Here is a 22,105-nt window from a genome sequence, read left to right on the forward strand (position 1 = left end):
CAAAAATATCCTCTTAACAATCAATCAATCGGGAAAAAAAAAATACTAAATAAATTAATAAATTATGTTCCCATAGAACCAATATTACTTATACATGTACATATTAGGTTAAGTACAACATAATTGAATTACAGGTTTTGATGACAAAAACAACAGAAAGAACACCATTTATTATTGTTACACTAAACAAAAGCTTAACAGCCAAGTTCAACCGAACCTTTATTACCTTATAGTAGCACAACCTCTGTAAAGCAATCAATAAAGACAATACAGTGATACTGTGTGAAATATAGTTGATGATTCACAGATGCGAAGGTAAATGATTAAGATCAACATGACCTGAAAGCACCACTTTGTTTCTCTCCTTCACATTTACCTGATATATAACCCTGCTCATTCAAGTAAACAATCAGAAAACTTGACCCAAAAACACCAGTTATATATCACTTAAAGTTAAGTTGCAATCATACCTCAAACTTTCAAGCCACATTTCTGTGATCAAAGTTTCACCAGGGAAGACATGCAGAAGAAACCGACCTGATAAACTCTTGACCATGTCTGAGTTCCCTTTGCAAATGCATTTAATAATAGCTCTGATTGCATAACCAAGACTGCAGAGTCCATGCAATATGGGACGTGGAAACCTGTGCAATATAGACAATGTACATATCAGACACAGAATACATAACGGAGAAATTTACGTCAGCAGCAAGTTGAACACCCCTCCTCCAACATGCACACGAGCACACACACACAATACTTTTGGGGGAAATATGAGAAGATAAGGTAAGAACAAGGCGTATGTAGGGTACATCAAAACTATATACTTCCTCAGCTTCATTTTAGTTGACAGCTTGACACATTTTATTTATTTACTGTAGATATGTTTGCCAATGCATAATATCAAGAATTAACATCTTCAATTATTAATAAGCAAAAATTTTCAAAATAATAGATATTTAGAAAATAGATTTTGAGACTAATCTAACTAGACCCACATGACTGTTTTTTTTGTTTTTGTAAACAATAAATTGCAAAAAAATAAAGGTAAAGTAACTTCCGTGAATAGTGCCCAACGTCAAAACGTGTCAGCTGAAAAGAAATGGAGGAAGTAGATTATAACTTAATAAGGTTTTTAAAACGAAAGGAATTCTTGAGCCTTAAAGATTAGATGAGTGGAGCCAGCAGACCAATGCACCTAGTGTAATTAGATAATTGCAAGAGATGAATCTTTAGAAATTGTCTAACAAATACAAACATTCAAATTGAATAAGTACTCACTATTTCACTTCCATGGCATGAGATGACAAGCTTATCTAGAAGGCCAGGGATATATAATGGTGTATGAGCTCAAAAAACAGACGTGAAGCACATTCCGAATACATATAGAGCGTGCAAGCAATCACTATGAAATAGATATCACTCAGAATAATTTTCTTTTTTACAACATCCACCACCTGAAGATGATTTATTTAGCTGTAAAAGTAACTTCCACTGAGTGTGAATATGTCGACATAACATTCACAAACGAGGCAGTACAACATACAAAACAAACATCCATCTTACCCCTTCCTCACTTAAACGATTTAGGGATAGACATGGATGACATGTCACATATACAAATGAAATTATCATCAAGAAAACCATACCCTGCCGTCTCTGCAACCATAGGATCAGAATGCAATGGATTATAATCTCCAGAGAGTCTGTATAGCAATGCCTGCATAACAGCATAATTAGCAATTGTTGTTAATTTATTCAAATTCTATAGAGATTGCATGATCTTAAGTAAGATAAACACCACGAGTTACATGTACCTATCAGGCAAAGATGTCTAAGTGTTTAACATTTTATGTGATGGCTTCAGAATATATAAGTGAAACAGGACATGATCAATAAGTCATGTGATTTATAAAGAATCAACTAGAATAACAGACCTGAGATGGTCTAGTAACATCCTCAAATGATGCAAATGGTTGACTTTTGGGGATCTTAATGGCTGGAAGCTGGGTCCCTGAATAATTTGTGAAAGTATAGGGTGGAGAAGACCTTGAAAAACCACCAGCACCTCTAAAATAGATTGTGCTCCTGAAAAGTAGAAATTTTAAACCTAGTCATTCATGTAAAAGATTGACATGTACTCCCTCCGTTTTTTATTTAAGTGCCCTAGTTTGACTTTGGCACTATTCACATGCAACGCTTTGACCAATGTTTGTACATTGTACGTAGAATATAATATAATCAATGAGTACTTGTTACTTTGTTAGAATCGTCTCAACACATAGTTCCCAAATTTCAACTATTTATAATTTATACTTATGGATAGTTAAAGATATCATTAGTCAAAGTCGTGCATTGGCAAGTGTGCCGGTCAAACTGGGGCACGCAAAAAAAAAAAAAAAAAGAAAAGAAAGAAAAGAGAGGGAGTACCATTAAATAAAGCACTAACCTGTTCATGCAAAGTGGTTCCTTAGAATCTTCATCATAGCTTGTCATTTCTATTTCCAGGATAGCTGCTTTACCTACAAAAAAAAAAAAAAAAGTGTTGCTCAATAAAGCAGCTTATCTAAGTGAGTCATTTCAGCAGTAAGTTTTGAGAAAATCATCTTCTGCAAGCTGCTCTTTTTTTTCCTTCACCCGAAATTGCTATTTAAATTAATCTCAATTGCATTATACTACTCTTTTGTAGAATTAACACTGATCTGAAATTATGTATATTTGCATCAAAATCACCAAAACAAGATCTACATTCATAGATTAACAGGTATCCGTATCTAACTAAGTCAAATTCTTCAATGAAACAAACTTCTTTCTACTTTACATTTATATACTTCTTACTTGAATGCACATTGTCACATAACTACTACAAACTTTTATTGAAATTAATCAATAAACAATCACATTTCCATTCTATTATACCCAATCTCTCCTAAATTAATTAATTAATGAGAAAATGATAAAAATAATTATATATATAAGTATTTCAGACCTCTCTCTCTCTCTACCGAAAATCAGCTTTTTCAAATAAGAAATCCAGTTTTAATTAGGGTCTCTCTCTCTCTCTTTTTTTTTTTCTTTTTTTTTTTTTTTTTTTGAAATTACACCTTATTTCTGAAGATATATAAATACAATTTTGAAAATTAAATCCCAAGATTTAGACTAAAAACACTTAACTTAAAATACAATTTCTCTTGATTTGCAAACCAAAATCAACTAAAGCTCTAGATGCCACTTTGTAACTGTAAATTTCTAGAAATAACGTTCACGAAGGATTTCAAACCTTTATCATGCAACCCAGCAACTCTTGTTGTATTTCGTATCTGCATACAAAATAATAGTGAAATTAGCAGCTGCTGCTACTAAACATTCTGAGAACTACAGAAAGATGTGAATCCTGAGTTCCAAGGACTTGATTTACTGGAGGCGAAATGGTGGGGAAAAGTCAATGCAACAAGATACAGTCCCTAGAAATTTTATTACATAATACAAATGCATTACAAGGATCAACAAGTTTCCTCGGCCTCAGTTGAGAAACAGGAATTAAATAAATGATGTGATCAACAAGATGATATCTTTGAGAGTTATACAGACTAGTTTTGGATGGCACTTCTGATGGGCATCCTCAATAAGCTTCGGGGATCAGGTGGCATAGAGTAGTAATTATTTGTAGGCTCTAGCATTTGTATGGGTGAGGGAGAGAAAAATGAGAGGACTTAACTACATTGTCCAAAAATAAGTATATAGGACACCAAGTGTAAGCAGTATAATCATTTAATACAGCTAAAGAAACCTTAAACAACATAAAATGTCGCCTAAAGAGTATTTTTATAGCTTGGCATGCTATTCTGAACAGGTTACATAACAATTCAGTAAAATGTCTCTACTGATGGGCAGTGTGTGTTATGTGATGGGGCTGCAGAGTCTACTGTACATCTATATTTGCTTGTCCTTACTCTGCTAGGGTGAACATTGTTTAAAGCTGTTAGAGTGCTAGGCCAGTTCTGAGGTTTCAAAAGGAGTTGCAAATCTTGCAATGGGCTGCAAAGGCTTGCAGACAAAAGCAACTTAAATCAGAAGCCAAAAGGCTTGTTCTTTGAAGGATCAATTAGCTTGGCAGATCAGAAGGAATTTACTGGAGCTCTAGTTGACAATGGCATTTTTTTTTAGAAATGAAATGTTCAAGGTTTCTAGTAGAAGTTCAGCTGAAATGATGCAGTTGCTTCTGTTGTGAGCTTAGGTTCCTGCACACGAAGGGTCTGTCTTTCAACTCTTCCAAGAAGGTGGGGGGTAGGTGACAGTGATACTGACGCAAATTTTGGAAACTAAGCCAAATTGCATGATGTGTTTTGGTGTTAGTACTACCTCTCATTGGTAAGTAATAAAGCATATTTGGCCAAAATAAAAATAAAAATAAAAATAAATAAATAAAAAAACCTTACACAACTGTTCGATGGAAGTGGCCTGTAAATTTCTATGTATTGTTGTCCATGCAGGAGAAGTCGTGGATCATACCTGAAATGGATCATAAGATAAGAAAACTTAATTAGGCTATTGTCATAATTAAATTTTGAATTGGTGAAATCTATACTCCTTCTGTTTCTATTTAATAAGGCATTTAAATCAAATAAAATAAATATATGATTAGAAGTCATTTTAAAATGCTATCATAACATTTGGCGCCATCTTATTACATCAATGTAAAAAATAGATTTATTGTATGATTGCCACAGATTTTTAATATGCTTAAAAGCTGTCAACATACCTATATCATGAACATTTGCTTTAACTTATTGTCAACAATTTACCTATCCTAGTTGTATCATGCACATACCTAATATATATATTCCGTATATGAATTAAACTTTAATTATTGTTACGAGATTAGATATACATTGTTAATAAAAGACTTTATGTGTTTTTTTTTTCTTTGCCAATTAAAAAAAGTTGTTGAAACTTAAAATTATAAAGCTTGACATAACACTAATTTGTAGTCCTTTTAGGGTTCCGACGTAAATGTATTGTTATTAAACCTCACATGCATGGTCATTAATGGCATTATAATATAAAGATTTTATGACATAATAAGAAAAAGGTACTAAAAGTCTAAAAACTGCTGTCACACAACCATTTAAACATACAAAGGGACGTGGTTTTCAAAATATTATCTCTATGACTCCCTCTGTGTTTTTTTAAGTGTTATAGTTTGACCGGCTCATAGTTTTAGGCAATTTAATTGACTTAAATAAAGTAAGAGGTAAGTAGAGTAGTTAAAGTATTAAAAAAATAAATTGTTTAAGAAAGATAGTGAAATAAACAGTTTATTGAAAAGTAATGAATGTGAGAGGAAAGATATAATAATAAAAAAAAAAAATAGTCGTGGGTTTGGGTGGGGACCATGAGAGGAGAGATATAATATTTTTAATGTTGATTTTTGCCAAAAAGGAAAGTGTAACACTTATTAAAACAAGGCCAGATTTGGTAATTGTAACACTTATTAAAACACAGATGGAGTATGGAAGCCAAGGGCTGAACAAATGGTGTCCACATGAAAGGTAAATGTTGTCTCTCATTATTTCACAAAATATTTCCATCTTACATTACCAATTTCCCTTTAAAAAGTAAGTGTCAATTAATCCCGCGCACAAAGACAGAGATATGCAATCAATAAAACAAAGTCATGCTAATATGAGAATTTAAAAGATTACCAATTACATAACACCACAAATGCTAAAGGCCCTTTTCATGCATGCAATAGAAACGAAAGGAGTATAACTCACCAATGGATCACAAATTGACCAGCAACACTCCAATAACAAACATACACTTCCTCTGTTCCAAATTGGTTAACAAGTAATCCCTTTTGGGAAGTTTTTTTAATCAACACATTTCTATTTTGGTAGTTTTTTAAAGGTTAAATGTCAATTTTATCTTACTACTCCTTCTCTATCCTCTGCACTGACCTAGTCTCTCTCCTCTCCTCCCTCGTACAAGCCACCACCATGGGATTTTTCTCCCTATATCTACCAACATCCAAATTTCTCTATCCTCCATCCAACCACTACTATGATTTTTCTCCCTATATCTACCAACATCCAAATTTCTCTATCCTCCATCCAACCACTACTATTGTCGGTGTTCTTTCTCCTCCCTCCAACAACTAGTGCTAGCTCTCTTTGTTGTTCTCGTTGCCGACTTCTATCTCCACCACCATTGCCAAATTCTTTACTCCCTCACCGTCGCACCCTCAACTCCTAGTCTTTCCTCCCTTTCTTCCACTCTTTCTCTAACCTAATTATATAAGTTTCCCATCTTCAGTTCCTCTTTTCAATTTTATAGATCTCTTCCTAAATATTCTTTCTTGTTGGCATGAATTCCAATGATGGAGAAGCAATAATGGCGAGTTGCAACGAGTGCCGTGTTTGGAATAGAAGACAAGGGCTTTGATGTTTTAACTAAATTGAATAGAGGATTATGGTTGATGTTTCAGCAAGAGGCAATGTGAGACAGTGGTGTGGGCCTGATGGCCTTAATGGTTGAAGGCAGTTGACGCCTTGACAGGTGTGGACCGGTAATAGTAATGGAGACAATAAGGACAGCGAGAAGATATGGTTGAGTTTAGGAAGGTGAGGGTTGTGCCATGGTGATGACTGCGTGACCGGTAATTTGTTGAAGAAGGAGAAGGGTAGGAGGGTTAGAGCTTAGAGGCAAGGGTGGGTAATTATGTTAGGGTATTTTTGTACTTTACTTCACACTCTCACCCTTCTTAATCAATATTCAATAATAAAACAGACACTACAAATGTCACATATCACTTTCTGGTACTATTTGTTCCCTCCAAAATCCCCTCCCCTCTTTTTTTTTTTTTTATTATTATAAATTTTTTAGATACATATTTCCTCCAATATAAAGCATGCAAAAGAATCACATATTAGAATTAATTCTTTCCTAAATAGGAATTAAACAAATTAATCAATTATAAATATATTTTTAGAATCAATAATATTTTAAAAGTCAAATTAGGGGTAATATCAAATCATTTTAAGATATTCTCCATGAACACTCCTTTAAAATTGGAAAACTCAAAAGAAAAATGGAAAAATATGAATCATATATATCTTAGCTAAGCTTAAGTGCAGTCACTTTATAAACGTAGTTCTCCGTACGATGATTTGTACAGCATAAATAAAATAATATATTTGGAGCATTTATTTGATTTTTTTTCAATATTTTCCATTAATAAATTTCAAAATATTCTTATTTAAATTTTTAAAATTTCTAATTGTTTATGCATTATGGAGTATTTACTTATATTTTCCACTACCACCAAGTATATAAATTGCACAATAATTTATGTTCCAGTGTAATTTTTAGCTTCTCACTTTTTAATCATATTTGTTTTATTATAAAATGGAAATTTGGTTTTTTAAAATTGTGGTTTTTTTTTTTAATATAAAATGTTTTATTTGGTTTCTTGACCAATTTTACGCAAAGAACATAAAAATGAAGGGAGTATAACAACATAACTTAACATTATTACAAACATTTAATCTCTATATGTAATCATGTAAGACAATTTGATTAATACAAAATATATTTATATTTTTTATCACCAATATATTATTTTCTGATTATCATACTTCGGGGTTTTTAAAATTAAATCAGGGTTATTATTCCTTTGTGTGTAATGCATAATTTTACAATACTTACATAGCAATTGGTTAATAAAAAGAAAAAAAATAATACTAAGGTATCAACTTATCATCGAATTTTTTAAACACTTAGATGGTCTAATATGTATTATTAATATACTCATTTTAGCCATTTGTCTAATTGACACTTACATTATATTCAGTGATTTATCTTATTATCTATTGCAAAATACGAACAAAATAAATATATTATAGTTGTTTTTTATCTATGTTATTTTTATAACAAAAAAAAAAAAAAAAAAAAAAAAACTGTAATCAAATGTCGTGAAATTATCGTGCATGGCACGGATTCTAATCTAGTTTGTGTACCTAAATGAGGTGTGTCAATTAATAAGAAACAGAGCTGGTTACGAGGTATAATTAAAAGACATATTAGGTAAATAAAAAGGAACAAAACACTCACTCCATTCCTGGAATATTGAAAAGATTAGGATCAGAATTTAAGGAAAATATAGCTGCAAATGTAGGCAAGACCTGCACGATTGTCAATAAAGAAATTCAATGTTACTGCATGTGTTTCTATTTATCTGCTGCAATTTAATAGTTACTGAAAATATGATGTAGATTAACCAAAGAAACAAGTCATATCAATGAAAACAAGATTTTTATCCTCATTCACTATACCACTCCCGAAAAAATAAATAAATAATAAAATAAAATCTGAACATATATAACCAAAAATATTGAGGAAAAAGTTACTCATTGGAAGCCAACAGAACACTGTTACTGAAGTGGAACAATCACTAGCACAAGAAACAAGCTTCTTGTAGGAGCTCATTTTGCTTGCAGGATTGAATTTTTCACATTATAGTACTCCTTCAATCCTACTTTAGTTTGTCTTGAAAAGCTTGATGTAAAAAGATACTGATACAGAAATAACTAAAGAAGGTTGTATTTATAATTTAAGAAACTAAAACAAAGAAAGTGGAACACTTGTTTTTAGAATAGCCAAAACCAACATATTTCAATTTACTTTCTTCATACGTCCTAGCATTAACAGAAATCTTTGCAACCACAAGGTATCAATGCAATTTGAAATCACATCATCAAAAAGCCCCAAAAAGGTGAGAGCCTTGTGCATTAGGTTGTTGAGTCTGTATCTTCACTCTCCAAAGAGAAAATGATACTCTTTAGGCAAAATCCTGTCTTGTGAAAAACCACTCCATATTATTCAGATTTGCCTTGACAGTTGACAGTTTGTTATACAGCAAAAAGTTCTGATTTATAGCCATATAGGCTGTATAAACTACTGCCTAAGCAAGCATATTATTGGAAAAAAATTCTAGGAAGTTCAACTATAATCTTATATCATTGAATAAAAATGAAATACATGACAATAAACATTTAGCAACAACTAGCGAAATAAATCGAACAAAAGTCATGCAGGGAAAAGGAATTATCAGTACCTTGATGAATTGTTGACCATCACCATGGTAAACATACTTCAATTCATTGGCATCAACTGCGTTAGTCCCACATGCTCCAACACCAAGTGCATATAAAGCTGCATCTCTGTATTCAAAGAAACATTCCAACTACTGTGAAATGGAAACCAGAAGACATATTCAATGTACTCAAAGCATATGCCACTCTTATACAAAGATGGAGAATAATAATCTTATTTATCTGGATAGAAAATAAGTACTACTAATTAATTAGTTACAAGGGAAAATAAACCCATTTTTATAAGACCTGCTCAGCTGAAAGAAAGGCTAATGCAAACATGCAATAGACTAACTTTAGGAGGGGCAATTTGGGAAGTCTAGTATTAATAGGTTAATAGTCTTAAGCCTTAGTATAAAAACAGGGAGAGAAGAAAGGAAAAATTAGGCTGAAATTGGCATTGGGAAACCTAGAGGGTTATGGCCTCAAGCCATTATTTGAGAGTTATAGTCTACAGCTATTAACTTTATAATTTTGCAACTTCTTTTGCCATTATCAATCAAACATCAAGCTTTTATGTTTATTCATTTGTCTTGTTAAATCAGAAATACTAAATTAGAAAATCAGCCTATAACAAAACATCTCAAGAGCAATCATGCCAAATACAGCTTTAAACTAAGCCATAAAATATAATATGATGCGATAGTTGAATCTTTACCGCCCAGCTGCATAGAAAACTACCTGGTTGAGCGGTTCCCTGTCCGCTCCCTTTCCAACTCTATAGAAATAACACTACAAAGAAACACCACTCATTCCCACAAAGACTACCATATAAAATGTCTGTCTTGAAAATTCCAGTCATCCATTCACAACAACCAATGGTTTGCCGAAGGCAAGAGCAGAGCTATAAAGGGACCTTCAGGGCCCAGGATCAGCCTTTAAGAAGCATTCAATCCACTAAACAAGCTCAACCCAACCTAAAAAGAAAAGGAAAGGAAAGGAATACAGGGGCTGTGTTGTGTCATGTGTGTAGTCTCACCAAAAGGACCGATGATTAGTACTTGGCCCGAAATTGACTTCTTGGGATTTTGGGAATTAAATAAGTTAAATGACAAATTTTAACAAACCAATTCCCAAGAATCCAATCCTCTATCATCGCATAAGAAAATATGGGAAAAAAAAATAAAAAAACAAACAAACCTAGTGATACTAGGGCACCTTATTTTTGAAGTTTTAGTTATTTTGCTTTTCTTTCTTGCAAAACAAAAGGTACAGAGTCTACAGACCTCAAGCAATTGATTTTAGAGTTTACAATTTTATTATTGGGTCTTTACCTCATACTATAAACTCAGGGACTTAACTTTAATATACTTGTGCAGTTTTAATATTTTATAACCAAAGTAAATTAATAATATTATAAAAAAACTTTTAGTGATTAGAAGGATTTGAATTAGCCCACAGTAGGATAAAGTTCTAGCTTCGTCCCTGGCCATAGGAGTTCCCCCTCCTCCAGAAAGAATGTCGTCCCCTTTGTATCTTACAGAGTAAAAATTATCTAATGCACCTGCAAATGCTCCATACGATACCATGAACAAATCCAATTGACAACCATGATGACACCAATGTACAATATCAAAGCAATAAAGCTTCCGGACTCCTCACCGCCAAAACAAAGAGTACACATTAGGATAAAGACACTCGTTGGGTTTCTATCAGCAGTGTTTACTGTTGATTTTATCCAAACACACAGCCTGGATAAATACCTAGTAAATATCTGAATCAAATAATCATATGTTTGACAAAACCTCAGTCCAAGATCTTCTTATACATAACAATCTACTATAAGATAAGTTATAGATGGAATGAGGATATGAGTTTCAATAGCCTTTCCTCTGTGAGCTAGGTGATCAATCATATCAGGTTGATAGAGGGAGTCAAAGACAGAGTCGATGAAAACGTGCTATAGTATTACCACCCAAAACACTGCCTTAGAACTTAGAAACTTAGAATCCAGGGAACATTGCCTTCCCGATATGAAAAGACAAAAGAAAAGGTGTAGTTAAAGACAAGTGAGCTAGGTAATAACGAAAAGTAAAGAGGTAAATAATTAAGTAAAGAAGTGGAAAATGGCTGCTTCAGTCCTTTTTCATCTCATTCCTCGTCTAGTAGTCTTTATTATCTCTTAATAGCCCTGCCCATAATTCAAATTTTGATCTTACCCCAGCCCCAAACCCTCCAACTTTATAGGTTTCCAAGATTAGAGAAAGAGGCACTTGCAGCTTCATCAACCTTATCAAATGTATACCTGCTACCGGTTACATGGTGCCAAAAGGATGCAGGATCAAGAGGAAACAGACAAAACCATTTTCCTACCAAGAAAATGTCTTAGATACAGATTCTTGAGACATAAGCCACCCTTCCCCCTAAGTTTGACAAGCAAGATGGTTCTCCTACAGTCCTAACTCTCAGGTCCACCACCCATACCATCTCTCATAACTTATGTTACTAATTTCTTGGACACTACTAGCTTAGGACATAAATTCAGGTGCAAACATCAAACTATTACAGTTAGAGCTAGCAAACGTGTTGTGTGACTTGTGTCGGACCATTCTTGTGTTCGTGTTCGAAGTTAAATGGGTTGGAGGACCTTAACACTAACCCGATCTGTTTAATAAATGTGTCGTGTCACATTGACCCGTTTAACTAACCGTGTCAAAACCCTTGACATTAACCCGCTTATTTTGTGTTCGGTTCGTGTCATGTTGTCATATTACAAGTAAAAAATGTTAGCCCCATTGTAGATATTCATGACAAAATCCATAAATTATTGATTAACTTTCTTAAGCATGTTGATTCGTGTTAGTTTCATAATAAAATTCTCAACACTAAGCTGACCTGTTTAATAAAACGTGTTGTTTTGTGTTGATCCATTTAACTAAACGTGTTGTAAAACCTTGACACTAACTTAATTTTTCCCTTGTCTGGTTCGTGTCGTGTTTTACCAGCTCTAATCAGAATGTAGATAAGAAATTATCTGAAAAGAGGCAATCCATCAAACCAATTAAATCTCCTTGTTTTGTACTCTCCACTCATTAATGTTTGTCCAATTTGACTTCTTCACAGAATTCTGCCCATATCTTAAATTGGGTATAGTTAAAAATTATGAAATGGGACTTTCCTTCCACACATATTTATTAGTTTATTACCTAATACAATTACCATCATTTCTTATAACCAAACGTGTGTGTAGAAGTTTGATTTTGGATACTAGGAGACTATCATAGAAGGCAAGAACTTTCAACAGTAGTTAGGAAAGCTTACTCCCTTCCATAACTGATTTACTTCACACTAGAAAGAATTAACTTGGGAAGGAAGTGTGTTAACTCTGTTGATAATAAGTTTTTTTTATCATAAAATTATTAGTTTTGGGTCTACAATTCTGGTAAAGGAAAATTTCTCAAAATATGAAAGAAATTTGACAGAATTGAGGAACAAAGAGAAAATAGGGGCATAAAAGTTAAAAGTACCTCTCAGAATACTGATATTTCGTCTGCAAGCAGCATCAGCATCATTAGTTACATGCATCATCAATTCAGAACAAAGTGACAAGTCAGACAACATAAGATAACTAAATACTAGATGATTGAGTTGTTACATTCACCTAACAAATGGATGATTTACATGAGTTAGTATAAGTCACATAAGATAGACATCAACTACGTAATCTATGGAAGTCAAAAGTCATGTTAAAAACACGTTGTAGATTATAAAAAGTAAAAGATATGTTGATACACCATGTTGTGCACATGTAAGTCGTCTCACATTGAACTATTGAAGATGATGAGAAATTATGACCACTTCACAAGCTTAAAGAGCTACTCTTTCCATTTCCAATTGGCTTTGGAATATAACCTCTTTTGGGCTTGTAGGTGGTCTAAACTCCCCTTATCTTTAAGTAGTCCAGACTTAATTTCAATATTTTCTCAAATTCAACATGGTATCATAGCCCATGTGGGCATCTAGATCTAAATCATGGCACTGGATAAGGATTGGACTCTGTCCAACAAAGAGGACTATAGTTGATTACTCGATTATCTTTCTAGTGTGCTCCAAATACTAAGTGCCCTCACATGTGAGGAAAAGTATATAAAATTCCATGTTGTGCAGTGTGCATATGCTAGTTGTCCAACATCAAAGACGAAAAAATTATATAAGCTTGAGGAACTACTACTCCCATTCTTAATTGGTTTTAGGATTGGACCTTCTCTAGGTTTATAGGTGGTTTGGACTACTAAGTCTTCCTTATATATTCATTCTTTTTTTTATTTTTTTTTTACTTTTTGGCAAAAATCTATCAAACAAGATGATATCCGATAGTGGTGATTTGGGAATATAGACACTGTGGATAAAGTAAATGTAATCCAACAATGCTCTACTTACCAACAACATGAGAAGAAAATAGCCTATCTTTTCCTTTTTTTTCACTTAGATATTTGAACACAAGAACTAATAGGTAGGTGTATTTTACGTTGGTCCTATACTGTTAGCCCCTATTACTTTTTCACTGTCTCCAAGAAACCCATTTGACTGTTAATATCTTAAACTACTCCCTCTTATCCTTTTTGTTCTTCCCTTTCCCGATTAGAAAATTCCAAAAAGTTCTTACTATTTACTCTCCAATCTTTTTGTTCTTCTCGTTTGGAATCGAGGAGCAAATTAGAAACGTGAATACTATGAGTGAGAAACAATTAAAGTAATAAAGTTTTTTTTTTTTTTTTAGGAAAGTAATAGAGATTCTTACTTTACATTAAATAGTCCAAACAAAAGAAAAATGAAAAAAATAAAGGACAAGGTAATTAATGTGGTGTTTGGAAAGAGTGAATGATGATTAAAAATTAAAATCATGCATGGGAAAATTCAATTATTGTAAAACTGTATAAAAATTGTACATAAAAGAAAAAAAGTAATAAAGTTTGGCACATTCACCAAATAGATAGAAGAAAAATCCTAGAGTCTTTTTTTACCTTATATGGAAAGATTTCAAAAAGGAAGAAGTTTCTTAACTTTCCTAAACAAAAAGAACAAGGATAGAGGGAGTAAAATTTTCCCAAATATGGTAGAAAAAATTCCCTCTCATTTTCCTATAGTAGATGTGCCAAATTTAATACTTTTTTCCCTTTTCATAAAGTTTTTTTTTATATAATTTTTTACTAATTGAATTTTCCCATGCATGATTCTAACTTTTAATCTACATACTATCTTCACAAACACCACATTGGTTACTTTGTCCTTTTCCATTTTTTTTTTTAAAAAAAAAGTCTGACTATTTTATATACTAGTCCCTCCGCACCTTTCTATAATTCCCACTTGGACTTGCACGTTTTTCAATACAACACTTTTACCATAAATATCGTTAATTGCTTATTACTAAAAAATTTAACAATTGAATATTAATAATCTATTAATCGAGACGAATCAAATAAGACCCAAAATGACTTGTTATGTCTTATATATTAAGAGTAATTTAGAACATTCTCTCACATTATGAATAGTGTCAAGATTCCAAATGGGAACTATAAAAAGGAGTGGAGGGAGTACCTTTTATTTGCGACATTTTCCACGAATGGATAATACAAATATTTACAACAAATGTTTCCTTTCTTTTTTTACTAGTCATTCTTTCTATTTCTCTCCTATCACTTGTAACTTTATTTTTTCACTCTCCATTTACCACTCAAACAAATTTTACCTAGATGGTCGTGAATGTCACATCATTGCAAATACATTAAAACGAAGGTAGTAAAAATTACAATCCCAATTTTCCACTCATCAAGATTTACTTTTCTTAATTTACTTCCCGATTTCAAATTCAAAAAAAAATACAAAAGGATTATGTGCATGTTAGATTCTTAGTAATATTTTTAAAAGTTTAGATATTATGAAACTACATGATACGACGAATCTAACAATTTTCATCAAAGTAATTTAAGATTACTCTCAAAAAGCAAATGGAGCAAACATTGAAGGGGCAAGGCGGAGTATAACATAACTTGATTGATACTTCCTCTGTTTCTTACTTTCTTTATACTTGCACCACACACTTTATAACGGTATTTAAAAAAAGTGAATCTCGCATGATATAATACACTTAAAATGGGTTTGAGAGATTGTTAGGAGTATAATCAAGTGTGCCATGTGCTTTAAATAAAGGTATAGTACAATTTTCACCACAAAAACCTTCTTTTTATGGTGTGTTGCAACTACTCCCTCCGTCCCCGAAAAAACGACCCATTTGGGTTGATTGCGCGGGTATTAAGAAAGTTAAATAAAAAGAAGTAAAAATATATTAAAAATATAAATTTACATGGGGTTTTTAAAAAAATAGAAAGAGAAAGTAATAAAAATTATATGAAAAATCAAATTTTTATATTGGGAAGCTAATTGTGCCCAAATATTGTTGTAAATTGGTGAGTGTTTTAATGCAAATGGATCATTCTTTTTGGGACTAAAATTAGGCCAAATGGGTTGTTCTTTTGGGGACGGAGGTAGTGTTATGATATTTTTATTTTAGGGAAGTGTTGCAGCTATAAAGAAATGGATGAAGTATATGTAATATGTTTAGCATTATATTATTGTTGCACCATTCCTCACAAGTCACAACTCTCTCTTTCTCTCTCCTCTATAATATTCAACCTCCATCTCCTTCATCCAACATCAATCTTAGGAGATAATACCAAAATTCTTTGACTTTTCTTCTACCAACAATATCATTGGGTTTAACAATTCCAGAATTAAATTTGAAACATAATTCGCCAAACGCAAGAATTAGATTTGAAATTCATCAATTAAAATTCCACAATTAAATTACAATAAATTCCCAAACGACGCAACCTTACGTTACTTGAATAACCAAAATCAAATTCATCGTATAAACAATAAAATTAATCAACATTCCAACACATCAACAAACAACAACGATTGATTGCAACAAAATTATTAACTTAAGAGTGGAATTAAGGATGAAATTACCTCAGGAAATTTGTGCGCAAGGACGAGCTCAGGATTGATCATTATATTAATACTTCGAAAACTAATTGAATGTTAGAAATCAGTGTAAATTGATTGAAAATTGATCTTAAAATTAAGAAATAATACAAGTAACTGATTGAATAATAAAAATTTGAAACGTAAATGTAACTTACCCAAATCAATTACGTTGAAACAGAAGTCTCTTCTCTACCTAATGACTTAATGAGAAATGAGTGAAGTGAAAGCAGATTATATGGCGAATGCCCAAAAGTCACACCCCTGACCCACACTGCTGAAGCGGTCCTAAATCAATAAATGGACATAATTTATTAATTATATTTTTTTGGGCACTTGATTCATAATTGAATTAGGCTATTAAGATTTGATGGTAGGGAACTAGGGATGTCGGATCGTGCACCGTAACCGCGACTGCAACCGCAACCGTTTAAGTGAAAGCGGATATGAATATAACTTTGGTGGATAGATATTTGATGGTACTATATACTCTTAGTGATGTCAGTAGGACGGGTTAAATAGGAGACTCGCCCCGTCCCCGTCCCAATGATCTCGATTTGGCGGGTGGTAGGGCGAGAATGTGGATAAAAATTATACCCGCCATGGGTGCTGGGGCGGGGTGAATATAGGTTGTACCCACCCCATCCCCCCTCCACCCACCCGCCTCGCTTCATACCCGCCCCATCCCCACCCCATACTCATCTATATACTACCTCTGTTACAAATTATTTGTAACGACTAGATATTTTCACTCTTTCCCTTCAAAAAAAAGATATTTTCACTCTTTACTTTATGTCAAATCATTGCAAATAATATGTAACAGAAGTAGTATTTTCTTAAAATAAAATTGTATACTTTAATGTTATTTTATATCTATAAAAAAAAATTATGTAAATAAAAGTACTTCTCCATTTTTAAATACTTGCTCCATTTTTTCATGCGCGGACTTTTAGCAGAAATTGGACTTATTGGAGAAAGTAATAAAATAGGGAGGTAGTGGGGTGGGTGGGAGAATAAAAAATTGTATAAAGCAAAAATAGTGGAGAGAATTAGAAAAAAAGAGAATATGAAATTAATAAAATATGATTTATGTTGGGTCCACTAGGTGAGAGAAATTAATTAAATATTGTAAAATCTTTCCAAAGAAGAAAATGAAGCAAGTATTTAAAAACGACTGGAAAAGGAAAGTGGAGCAACTATTTAAAAACGGATGGGGTAGTAAATATGATACATTAGAATATACTTATATTCTTAAAAATATTAAATATGTAATATAAACAATGAATTTTTTTTTTATTTTATTGTAATCTATATTATGTAGTGTCGTTGTATTTTAGAGGTGGGGATTAAGTAGGTCTTGGGCGGGGATTAGGTGGGGGTGGAGGTCTGAGTGGGGATGGGGCGGGGATGGTTTTAGAATTGAACCCAGCGGGGCGAGGATTAAGTGGGGGTGGATATCTGAGTGGGATGGGGCGGGGATGATTTTAGAATTGGACCCGGCAGGGCGGAGATGGGGATGAGTTTTGGACCCGCCGTGGGTAAGGAGACGAAAATGGGGATGGAGACGAAAATGGGGATGAGAATGTAAGGCGGGGATGGGGATGGTAATATATACTATCTTCTTTTTTAATTACTTGCTCCATTTCTTCATGCGAGGAGTCTTAGGAGAAATATAAAATATGAAGGTAGTGGGTTTGGTAAAAGAATAAAAAAATTGTAAAAAAAACAAAAGTCGTTAAAACAATTAGTGGAGAGGGAAATTGAAAATTGAAATTAATAAAATATGATTTTTGTTGGTCCACTAGTTGAAATAAATGAAATTAGGGTCTGTTCACTTCAGCTTAATTTCAGTTCAGTTCAGCTCCAATCAATTCAATTCAGTTCAGTTTAGCTCCTAATTTCCTTCTCTAATAAAATATTCATTTCAGCTCAGCTTAGTTCAGTTCAACTCCAATCAGTTCAGTTCAATCCAGCTAAGCTCAGTTCAGTAAATGTGAACACGCCCTAAATATTGTAAAAACTTTCCAAATAAGTAAATGGAGCAAGTAATTAACAATGGCCGAAATGAAAAGTGAAGCAAGTAATTAAAAACGGAGGGAGTACGAAGTATAGTAAGTCTTCCTCAAAACTTGTCACGGACTCACAAAGGCCATGTTTGGTAATTGGCTTTTTGATGGCTTTTTGGTTAGCTTTTGGCTTTTGGGTTTTTTAGGTGGTCAAACAGCCAAAAAATGTGTTTGGTAATTGGCTGTTTAGTTAGCAAAAAAGCTGGCTTTTAAGCCAAAATGAAAAAGCTGCTTTGAGTAGCTTTTTTGTTGGCTTTTGGCTTGTTGGCCCACAATTATCTAATAAACAGCCAACAACCAACAATTAATTTACCAAACACTTTTATAAACAGCCAGCTTAAACAGCCAATTTTAAAAGCCATTATAAACAGCCAAACATTCCAGCTGGTCAAACAAGCCAAGTGAACCAGCCAACAACCAACCGCCAACAGCCATTTGCCAAACAAGGCCAAAGTCTTACCTGAAAACATGTACACTAGTGACTACTGATTGTGGTGGATCTAACCTACCATGCATCCACCCACACTAGCACGTGCTCCATATTTTATGATTCATATCCGTCCATTCGATCCCTACAAATTCTTAAATGGACCTGGTTCACACTAATTTATTGTGGACCACTAACATTAGTGAAACTATGGTTGTTTTTATTAATAAAAAAAAAGGTTACTATAATTAAAAAAAAGGTCATTATGTTGAAATAAAGTCATTTTGGTAATATATAGACCTAAGTGGTTAGTTTTTTTAATGAAATACTTTATATACTAGTCAATATGAATAATAAAGGCCACTATGTTAAAATTAGGGTAATAGTGTTGTATTTTAAGTTCACAATATTATTAAACGTCGTATTAGTTTTAAAAAAAGGTTACTATGTTAAAAATAAGATAACTATGTTAAAAATAAGGGTCACTATATTCAATAAATGTCAATTGCGTGTGTATATAAACCTCGGGCCCACAATAATATTATTGTGGACCAGGTCCACGCAAGTCTTTCTGATCGATCCCTATTGAATCTGCATCAATTTTAATTCATATTATTAAATATAGTTGTACATTATATAGATAATCTTTCACAAATGTAGTCTACGAGGAAGTCCCATTTAATCAATTTGATAAACAAAATTTGTTTATCAAATGGCAAAATGGTAAATAAAACAACATAATTGTCCAGTCATCATGACATTTTCGTAAATATATAAACAACAGTGGGACCCTTATTTAATAAAAAGTTGTTGATTAATTTACAATTTTGTCATTTGATAAACAAATTTTGTTTATCATATTGATAAACTTGTATTCAACTTAATATAAATATAAATATAGATATTTAACTTTTTTTTCTAGTTAGGATAGCACTATCCACTAATAGTTTCCTCCAGTTTTCTCCAAAAAAATTTTGTTTGCAGCGCACTCATCAATCTATATTCTTAGGATAGCAATGGGACGAGTCGAATGCGGAGCATGGTGCCTCCACACTTATCCCCGCCCCACCACCCATGGCGGTGCAATATAATATTCACATCCATACTCGTCTAATCGGGTACAAGTTAATATTCATCCCTGCCCCACCACCCATTTAGATATCCATACCTAGCTACCTCAAACCCACCCCAAACCCGCTACCGTTATGCCATATTATATCACAATAATATATGAAGAATTATCATTTCTAACATATCTCTTTTGTCATTTACTTACTTAGTGGAATTCATACGGTGTTAATGTCAACAATTTATATGGAGTATATTTTTATAGTATTTAGATTTTAGACTTTTTTTGAGTTTATTTCAACCTTTACAAAAATTAATATCAGGCGGATATGAGACGGGTGATGGGGGATGGCGGGGATGGGGCGGGTTTACTCTAAATCCATAACCCACGCTGCCCACAACCGGTGGCGGGTGCACTTATTATACCCATCCCCACTCCATCACCCACCAAACGTCCCTCCATCCCCACCCAATTGAGGCGGGGATGGGGCGAGTCTCCCATATGACCTGACCCACCGCCATCCCTGATATTCCAACAACAAATAAAATCTTAAAAAGGCTTTATATTTCTTAGATTTATAAACGCAAGTCTCAAGTTTATCATATCAATAATTCAAAGTCTTCATGTTAAGGAATTTTAGCTTTATCTAAAATGGGAAATTAGGGACTTTTATTTGGAGGTTTAGGGTTTGTTTTAATCAATTAGGTGTTTAAGGTTCTTAAATTAATTTAGAGCCTTAGAATTATAATAGATGTTTGATCTATAATAGTATTTAGGTATAATAAATTTAAGATTTGAGGGATCGAATTATTGCTTATCAATTAGGGACCAAATTAGGTTTTATTAATCGTTCGAATAAGAGTTCATACATTTAGGTGATTTGGTTTCTAAATTTGGGATTAGGGTTTATAAATTTGGAAAAATAAGGTTTAGTTATTCAAATCAATCAATCAATCAATAACTTAATACTAAAAGCGAAACCAATAATGACACATGTCACTTACTGGTTAAAAATTTTGTCTCCATTCTTTATCTTTCCTTATGAAAAATATCTATTGCCTCTAATATTTACTTTCCATTTTAGCGATTATATTTTTGCCATACGCACTCAAACGAAATATTTTTGAATGTATATATTTTACAGTAAATCTTTTATATATATATAATTATTAAATTAATGTTGTATATTGTACTATATAAATTATTAAAATCCGTGCATTGCACGGGACTTTAACTAGTTAGGGTATAATAATGGATTATTTCGGATGGAAATTGATAATTAGTAGTGCTACCCTAACTTATTCAGTTTCTAGGATAGGGTCTTACAAATAAATAATATTAAAATGTAGTTGTTTATAAAAGTGGTATTCTAATAGGTACTCATAATTTTTAACAAAATTTCCAAAATAAAATACAAAAAGAAAAACCAAAGTTCAAATAAATTAGTTCAAATAAGAAAAAAATTATGAATCACAAAGCTGAATTTCACACAACTTAATTAATGCAATGATTATTCGCAATAATTTTACGATGAAGGTCTAAGTAAAATCATGTCCAATCACATTTCACATGCTCTTTACACAATATTGGGTTAGTTAGAAGGAACATAAAAGTTAAGTATAAAGAATAAAATAAAAAAAAAATAGCTTTATTTTAATGTCAAGCCAAGTGGAATTTGTTATATACACCCAGGTCCACCTTACATTTAGTTAGTTGACGTATAACCATCGGAAAATTAATACTACCTCCGGTTCGATTTAGTCGCAACAAAGGACACATTTACGCAAACCTAGGCAAAATTTTTAAGGGACTTAAAGCATGTGTTGAGGTAGTAATTAAGGGAATAAAGTAAGGGGAAAGCATGTGGCCCCAAAGATTAATAAAGGGGAATAAGTGGGAATTTCCCTCCCTTTTTTGCTGGCTGAGTCACGTGGGACTCTGCTGTGTAAGTGGGAGGGGTATTTCCCTCCTTATTTTACTGCCAAAATGAGGAGGGAGTTCTCCCAAATTTTTAAAAATCTGTTCCCTCTCTTTTTTTCACATGAAATTCAAATTTTAAGGCAAATAACCCCAAACCATCACATTTCAACAATTTTAAACCATGTCCCCCTCATAAATAGAGGACATCCCCAAAAATTCAAACATTGTTACCAAGTTGTAGGGGAGATTAGAGAGGGGGGGTTGGGGGGTTCAAGGGGTAATTAATATTGTTTACAAAACAGAGAACCTACAAATTACATCATCACTACAATTAGTTCATAGTTAGCCTAAATACACAGTGCTATAATTAAGGCAAAAGTAGCAACTGAGTTCAGTCATTCCAGGCTCCGTGGAAGACCATCCAAAAAGTTCTGGGCTCCATTTCATCACCTTCATACTACCTGAAAAAAAAAAAGAAAAGGGACTC

The 22,105-nt window shown here is 32.9% G+C and overlaps 1 protein-coding gene across 1 annotated transcript; it reads right to left on the reverse strand.

Moving 5' to 3' along the window:
• Positions 1-43: 43 nt before the first annotated feature.
• On the reverse strand, positions 44-16,556 carry LOC145614516 (enoyl-CoA hydratase 2, peroxisomal-like). The gene is made up of 12 exons (XM_081669571.1): positions 16,295-16,556; positions 16,122-16,182; positions 12,620-12,642; positions 9,116-9,221; positions 8,113-8,183; positions 4,440-4,512; positions 3,281-3,320; positions 2,450-2,522; positions 1,938-2,088; positions 1,650-1,720; positions 471-644; positions 44-389 (listed from the first exon to the last, which is right to left on the reverse strand). The coding sequence occupies exons 2-12, from the start codon at positions 16,161-16,163 to the stop codon at positions 302-304; spliced, it is 912 nt and encodes a 303-aa protein (XP_081525697.1). The 5' UTR covers positions 16,164-16,182; positions 16,295-16,556; the 3' UTR covers positions 44-301.
• Positions 16,557-22,105: the final 5,549 nt, after the last annotated feature.

This window comes from Chenopodium album, chromosome 25 (genome assembly GCF_948465745.1).
Source record: "Chenopodium album chromosome 25, dcCheAlbu1.1, whole genome shotgun sequence".
Taxonomy (NCBI): domain Eukaryota; kingdom Viridiplantae; phylum Streptophyta; class Magnoliopsida; order Caryophyllales; family Amaranthaceae; genus Chenopodium; species Chenopodium album.